The following is an 8180-nucleotide window of genomic DNA, read 5'->3' on the forward strand; positions in this document are numbered from 1 at the left end:
GAACCCAGAAGCTGCACAGAGATGCACGAACATTAAATGAAGATATTCAAAAATGAGAGAACACCGGGGAAGCCTTTCTGAAATTTCTACTAAATCAAGTTTAGATCACTACTTGTACCATCCAATCTACAAATACTGTGCAGTTCCACCTTGCCACCCTATAGAGATACTAATCGAGCAGATATTTTATTTGCCAACACAAGGGGAGACATTTTATTTGCCTACAAAGATACCCTTCTTTCCTGGCGGTTCCAACTTCTTTCTCTTTTCCTTAGGCACATGAATATGTACAAGACAAACAAAAATTCTTAAATGACTAACTTCAGGTTTTGTCCTTGGGAATGCTTCCTCAGGAGTCTTGTCTCCTAAAATTCAATGACGATTTCAGTTTTGAACATAAACAATTGTATTTGCTACTTCTGCCCATAAGAACAAGGGTAAATTTTGATCATGAATCATTGCTTTTACAACTTCTACAATAGTTCTATTCCTTCTTTCTACTACTACATTTTGTTGAGGGTTGTAAGGGACTATCCACTCCCTCTTGATCCTTACTTCTGTTGATAAGGTGCAAGGCACAAAAGCTGAGTTGATATTCAAAATGAGAGAACACCAGGGAAGGCTTTCTAAAATTTCTACTAAGTCAAGTTTAGCTCACTATTTGTACCATCCAATGTACAAACACTGTGCCGTTCCACCTTGCCACCCTATAGAGATACTAATCGAGCAGACATTTTATTTGCCTACATAAACAGAGATGCAGCATTAGGAGCTTCCCATTGGCTGCATATACCAGTAGAATTTGAATATTGGTCCCAGAAACTGGAAAATTGAAGGCAACATGGTATCCCTTAAGATGATAGACAACCACATTGTAGCAAGCCTTTAGTGGAATATGAACCTCACCATATCTTCCTGTTTTGATGGGGGGCCTTATATCCAACACCCAAGATTCCCAACAGTAATATACCCACTAGCTAAAACATGACAATTTGCCTCCATACACCATTCTTCTGAAAAGAAATGAAAGATGAGAAAAACTTGCCCCTAGAATAGGAATGGTTTATTACTTCCAGATTGTGCTTTTCAAGTTCGAATAGAAATGCAATTCTTGACATCATTGAACAAAACAAGCAACATTTCAGGAAAACGAACTAGTGAGAAAGTTGGAAAATTGGAATTAACAACTGAAGGGGAACCCCTCCAGCCATTAACATTTCTGAAATGCAGGATGACTTGCAGCAATTTCAGCATATGATGCATTGAAATTAGTAGTTTAGTTTGCAGATGTTTGGCATGGAATACAAAGATAATACATAGGAACAATTCTTTTGGCATCTAATTAATCAAGTACTGATGAAACACAATAACTGTCTTCACTGTAAACATCCCTCGAGCAACAACGAGGAAATATGGCAATACTTATTATAAATCACAATCCATAAAGAAAATATCAAGTCCCTTGAATAAATATATTGCTGGTTTGTGTAACTTGAGGGCCGGGGAGAGAGATTGGAAAACTGCTTTTAGTAACTTGCAATTACTTTTGTCTAAATTGTGACAAGTATAAAAAATTAAGTAGGACCTGCATGCCAAGCCTCATCCACAAGCCTGCACCTAAAAGCATCTTCATTCACCCCTTTAAGGTTGAAGGAAGCAATATGCTCATGTAACACAGTACCTATTTTATTCCATCCAACATGTATCTCTGATTAAAACTCAGAGTAGTTCAAACAGGTGCAGAATTGAAAGGACATTATGTGTACACAGCGCATCCTGTAAGGCCACATGAAGAACACTGTAGGAATGATGAATATCCTAGACCTTTGATTCAGTGAATTTGGCTGTAATGAATCTGTAATTAAGGGCATAATCATATATCAAATTAGTTGTGGGAGAACACAGTAAAACACATTCTTTAATTTGAATGTATCACACCAACTGCATCTTATGGTACACCTTGCATTTCTAAACCTGCCAAAAAACAAAGGGTAACTCGGTGAAAACCAATACAACCTGTCATACCAGTCATTATGGAATCTAGAATTTCCTTGTAAGTATCTCTAAGCAATAAAGAAGTTCCATACAGAACAATATGTTGGAGGATTACAAAGAAATAGCTCATTCACTTGCATAATCAATTATGTGTATCATCCAAGCAACAAAATGGTGACATGAATTGAATTGGAGAGCAACAAATATATTTGGATACATCCAAATGGTACTCGTCAAATGAAGAGGATAAACAATGCAAATGGACATATCAGAGTACATTCATTCTTCCTTTGACACCAGAACACTAATAAACAAAAGTATCCTGATCGATAATACATTTTGAATATTACGAAGGATAATATATTTATATGCTTTATTGTTCCATTTCCATTTGAAGAACTTACACACTGGACAGTGAATGCCCCTACACTGGCCAAAACCCGTATGTCTATATATAGTATATGTTAGTGTGAGTGGATCGAATTCTACCATAAGATAGTTTTCTTAAGCAGCCCACAAGATTCCTATAGTGGCAATGAAGAGAGGTGATGATGGTGTGTCCACTATGGAAAGCTGAAGTTTGGAGAAATTGCTCAAAGATTTTTGGGATTCAGGTTATAATGCAGATGGATGTATTGACAAAGAATCTCTATTGAGAAACACCGAAAAAATCAAACCCTTTGACTATGACTTTTGATTTTAAAGAACTCATATCATAAAATAGAATATGATCTATGACATACAACGTACAGGCAACAATATCCACAAAAATATGAACGTTTGTTGTCACATCCCTTACCAATAGCCTTAAAGGTTACCGCCAGGGTGTAACGAGACCATATCCTAAGCCTGCCAGAAAGTTTCCACAGATAACCACAACTGGACACAAAATTATTGGCACTGGCAGGCCTATGAATAAAACAACCTTCAGAATTGATTCAAAATGTCTCAGTCTAGCCCTTCGAGAATACCAAGTAAAATCAACAAACAACTCCACATCTTGACAACCATGCCATTCAGAAAATCCATTCTTTCAGTCCAGTGAAATATACAGGGAAAGGAAGATAATAGCATTTCAGGTAGGGAAGATAAAGATGCAATAACAGAACTCTGATATATAAGCACATTCTTCAATTCCATTGTTTTGTAGGTAAAATACTATCTTCACATTAAAGCATTCCAGAAGGTTACTCTACAGAACATCACTACTTTTTACTGAAGCATACTTTTTAAGGACAGATAACAAACAGACGCTAATATTTGATCGCATAGGCAATTCAAAGAACCTCAAAAAACAGAGATTGAAACACTTATTTATTCCTTCACAACCAGGTACATTTCATAAACAAATTATATAATCTGTGGATTTTGTTTCCTCTATAGATTCATTCTCACCTAAATGAAGAGGTCATATCTAAAAGAGATTTTATAATCAAGAGAGAGATTATGTGTTCTTCATCATTAGAGGTGGAGTTGGTGCTTCTACATCTACAGATTTTGTTATCTCGGGATCCTCTTTTACCTCAAGCATGTGGTGTCCACGTTGATGGTGGTATTGGTGTTGTAATAACTCGTCTTCAAATTTTTTGAAAGAACAATTATTTGTTTGACAACTTCAACCTTTCCTATTTCCATTTCCATATTATGCCAAAAATGTGTACATCTCTAACCGTCCAATCTAACTACATCTACAATAGACATTTCACATTGTAGTAAAACAACAGCACCTAGCCTCTATTCAAATGTATGGGTATATGAAAGTGTAAAGCTCAAACATTTCCATGCATGCAATATTCTCACAACACTCAAATAATTAACATTTGTAGCATAGTTGGCACTCTGGTTCCCACTAATATCTTGGTACTTCCTTCTTATTAATGGTGTAGCATGCCTCTCTAACCAATGCGTTTTTTTCATATTGCACTATGATAAGTGGAAGTCGTAACCTGGTATTCATAATGGAACTACAGAACACACCTTTAGTTAATTAATGAATTGTTGACTTAGTCAGGGGCTGACAATAAAGCACATGCCTACATATAATTGATCCTGTGTCGTGTTTTATCAATTTGCATAGAAGACGATTTTTCTCTGTAGAGATGTCGAGTCGACCGAGGCTTATCTGAAGTTACATAGTCGGAGTATATTTACTCATGTGTTGCATAGAAGTCGGTTTTTCTCTGTGCAGATGTCAAGTCGGATAAGGCTTATCTGAAGTTACATAGTCGGAATATATTTACTCTTGTGTTGCATAAAAGTCAGGTTTTTTCAATTTTGCATAGAAGTCCAGTTTTCTGTGAAACTGTTGAGTCGGCTGGGGTTTATATCTGTTGCATCGATTGTACGTGAATCGGAGTCTGTTGGATTTTGTCCATTGTATTGATATGACAGTTGGGTTATTTTATATTAATATTAGTACTATGGATTAAAATTATATTATTGAATTAGATTGAATTACTTGTATAAATTTTAAAAGGAAAAATTTTTAAAACCCTAATTACTATAATAATAAAAAATAAGGCAAAAATCTCCTTATATTATTACAGCCTTCCATGTTTCCTATCTCAAGAAGGTTGTCGGACAGCAGGTCACTACTTCTATCAAACCACACCCTTTGGATGAAGAGGGACAACTATAGGTAATCCCAAAAGCAATCATGGCAATACAAGAAAAGAAACTAAGAGGCATAGTAATTTCAGAATATCTTACTAGATGGAAGAATTTGCAGGAAGAAGATGCCACATGGGAGGGACAACGGTTTTCATGAACTAATGGAGAACAAAATAGTCTATCTGACCCCCTTGTCTACAGTCTCAATAAAGGGGTAAAACCCCAAGCTTTCCTATGTCAGGGCAACATTGGGCAAAAGTTGAGTCAACTGTGGCTAAAAAACCCAAAATTGGAGGTTGCACCCACAACCCCTCTCATTTTGGAGCCCATGAAAAATCTATAAATGGAAAAGAGTTGAAATCAAACCAATCATCATCAATTGGGAATCAAATCATCTGTTTTCTTGAGTTGTAGCTCTGAGGTTTTTAAGACCCCTTCTCTTTTCTTCTAATTTCAGTGGTGAAGGATTCCACCCTAATCAGTTTTATTTCCTCTTTCTACTTTGCTCTAGCAATAAAGTTTTCTCTATACAAGGAGAAGCGATGTAATTTTATAGAAAGACTCTGTAGAAAGGCAATTGAGTCACCCTGAGGCTGGACGATTTGTCTCTAAGGCTAAATCTTGGACAGATCGAAATTTGCTGAGGCTCAACTCCATGCAATATCATTCCATGGCAGAAGGAATACCATTTGAAGCAGATTGAATATTCCTGAGGTTGGACAGAATCCTTCAACAGACTCAGAGGCCAAAATTATGGAACAGATTCAATTCTGTGACCATTCGAAGCAAGGTTGAAAGGTCTTCCGCGCTAGTCCAAACCCTCACTGTGGTCAAACAGTTCTGTGTGGAAGAGGCCTCAAGTTCCTGAGGCATTGCAGAAACCTTGAGGCAGATTCTGGGAAGTGTTTCAAGCAAATTAAGGTCAGTTCAGAGTTCAGTCACCTCTCAGACATCTCACTATCTCTTTGAAGCAACTCGAAATCCACCCCTGAGCTTCCATTGCGTCTCAGACAGTTCCTGTAGTAAGATGAGGTTTTCATACTGAAGTCAGAACTGCCCACAAGTAGAAGTAACTCGGTTCAGTTGAGTTCATCAGTAATCTAGTTCTGAATTAGATTAGCACTGTTTGGAACCATTCGGTACTTGGTTGATTTATGCTGGATTCTAAATTAGATTAGCACTGTTTGGAACTATTCTGGAATCAGTTGATTTATGCTGAAGTCTGAATTAGATTAGCACTGTTGGGAACTGTTCTGGAATTGGTTAGTTTATACTGGACAGTTGGAACTGGACTACATTAATACTTTGAATTGTAGAATGATTGAACTATATGTTTGTTTGGCTGTGTTGATAAAACTTGAAAGAATATTATCAATTCCTGAAGGTTATATTTACACTGGAACAGCCTGTGTCATTTTCTAAACAGAAAAAAATTTTGCAAGTGCTGAAGAAACACTAGGCAAAAATTGCCCTAGTATATTACAGAGCAGTACACAATCTGCCACATATTGTTGTTTGGGCCAGAGCTTGATGTCTCTCGTCTTAAGTTCATCAAAATGCTTTATGATGAAGGAAAGATACAAGAAGCATCAACTACATAGAGATTATGTGATGATAATGACCTTGATACAACTTCAATGTCGACAGGTAAAACAGATGGAATACTCTGAAGAAGGCTTTGGTCAATCATATGTTAAATCACAGTATACGAACTCTATCAAGCTTTATAAGGAAGGCAGAATGCAAGATGCTTTGATTTTTTCTAATGACATGGTTAAAAAGAGACCAGTGGCAAATTTTAATTTACCGACTTATCTTTAGTTCACTTTGCACAAATGATAAGCTACAGTCAGCAAACAAGGTATGAAAGAAATGCTAGTACTGCCCAGCGATAACACTTCAGTGAGGTACACAGCAAATCGTGGATAATGTCCGATTGGACATACTCTCATTAATTTTGAGGAATCCACGCTTAAATTTTACAAGGTTGTCATTTTGAGGAATACAAGTTTAAATTTTATCAGGTTGTCATTTTGAGGAATACAAGTTTAAATTTTATCAGGTTGTCATTTTGAGGAATACAAGCATAAGTTTTATCAGGTTGAGATCTTCTGCGCTTGACTGAGATAATGAATAGATGGAAGAGTGCAACGCACTTCCACAAATTCTTTGTGTGATGCCACTCTTGTTTAATGGTCATCACCTTTTTCTCACTTGTATGTGGCATGGTCACTGAAGGAAAAAAGTAAATAAATAAAGATTTATAATTCATTCATAACTTTAAAAAGGGATGAATTTCAGGCCCTTACCTGATAGGCTGGTAGCTGAAGCAGACAAATACGAAAATCCCTCGAATCACTTCAACTCAAAAGTGGGCACCGGAGCACTGGGCTGATCAAAACTCTCCAAAACCTCAGCCTTACCACTACCACTACTATGCTGCGATTCTTCCTTCTTGCCCTCGAAAAGCCCTTTATATCCTCCAAACCAGGAGCTACTCTGCCCGGGGGCTTGTGCTGACTCGGCCCCAGGACCCGCAATATTAGCAGGAATGGGTCCATAGCCTTGAAATCCTGGAATAGGACCTTGCATATTAGGCACATCTTCAACCATGGGAGGAAACTGTTGCTGCGCACTCAAAACCCTATTCAACATAATCCCCGCACCCTCTATCAAAGCAAGCAAAACGCCACCAAATATAGCGGACCTGGTAGCGGCCCGGGGTCCCTGACGCATTTGGAGAAACCCTCCGGTCGCGGCTCCGGCAATTATAGAATTCCAGGGGTCCTCTTTTTGCCTGACGTACACCATCGAGCAATCAAAAGCCGAGAAAAGACCACCCCAAACTGCGAAGCTTCCGCCAATGCGAGGTGCATTCAGCCTCACGGCCTGCGTGCCGCCAAGAATCCGTTCACCCTTGGGGGAATTGTAAATTCCCTTCATCAAATGGAAGACTGATCCTCCCACCGCCCCCATGCCGAAGGCGCCACCAACATCGTCCAGAATTCGGTCGGGGCATGGCTCTCGAGATGTCTCCGGCGTGCCCATGCGTCTCAAACTTAAAACGACTTTACCTGCTTATAAAAAACAGAGGAAGCCCAAACCCTTCTGTATATATTTCCCCCCTATTCCGCTATTTAGGATATCTTTACCTTCTCCATATCGAAGGAGGAAATCCTGATGGAATATTATATCTGTAATAACACCAACAAATACGCATAAATGGAAAGTCTCTCAAATGACTTGCGAAAAGGATAGTTTCTTTGACCTTTCTTTCTCGTGAACAAATACAGGCCTTTCCTTACAGGACTATACTTGCGCTTTCTTCCGTGACGGTTAGGGTTTCCTTCCTTTATAGCTCACCGGCACAATCGCAATCTGTTATCAGTCAGTCGCTAACGCTCACATCATACCTGCGTTGACCTTCAGGGATTGAATTATTACACACAATGCTAAGGAATTTTGGCGACCGCAGTTCTAATTGCTTTTACGGACAGTGCTAAAAAAAATAACAATTCCACGTGGTATTAAATATTAAAATATTTTTATTTTTATTTTTATTTATTTATTTATTT

At 38.0% G+C, this 8180-nt stretch overlaps 1 protein-coding gene across 2 annotated transcripts; it reads right to left on the reverse strand.

Moving 5' to 3' along the window:
• Positions 1-1508: 1508 nt before the first annotated feature.
• LOC149208095 (mitochondrial import inner membrane translocase subunit TIM17-2-like) lies at positions 1509-7809 on the reverse strand. 2 transcript variants are annotated; one of them, XM_089395932.1, is made up of 2 exons: positions 6915-7809; positions 1509-1855 (listed from the first exon to the last, which is right to left on the reverse strand). In XM_089395932.1, the coding sequence occupies exon 1, from the start codon at positions 7651-7653 to the stop codon at positions 6961-6963; it is 693 nt and encodes a 230-aa protein (XP_089252058.1). In that variant the 5' UTR covers positions 7654-7809; the 3' UTR covers positions 1509-1855; positions 6915-6960. The 2 variants fall into 2 exon arrangements, with proteins under 2 accessions (XP_089252058.1, XP_089252057.1); XM_089395931.1 differs by having other exon boundaries at positions 1509-1974; positions 6915-7807.
• Positions 7810-8180: the final 371 nt, after the last annotated feature.

Source organism: Pinus tabuliformis, chromosome 1_2 (genome assembly GCF_031772625.1).
Source record: "Pinus tabuliformis cultivar Carrire ecotype Pingquan chromosome 1_2, CPIR1, whole genome shotgun sequence".
Classification (NCBI taxonomy): domain Eukaryota; kingdom Viridiplantae; phylum Streptophyta; class Pinopsida; order Pinales; family Pinaceae; genus Pinus; species Pinus tabuliformis.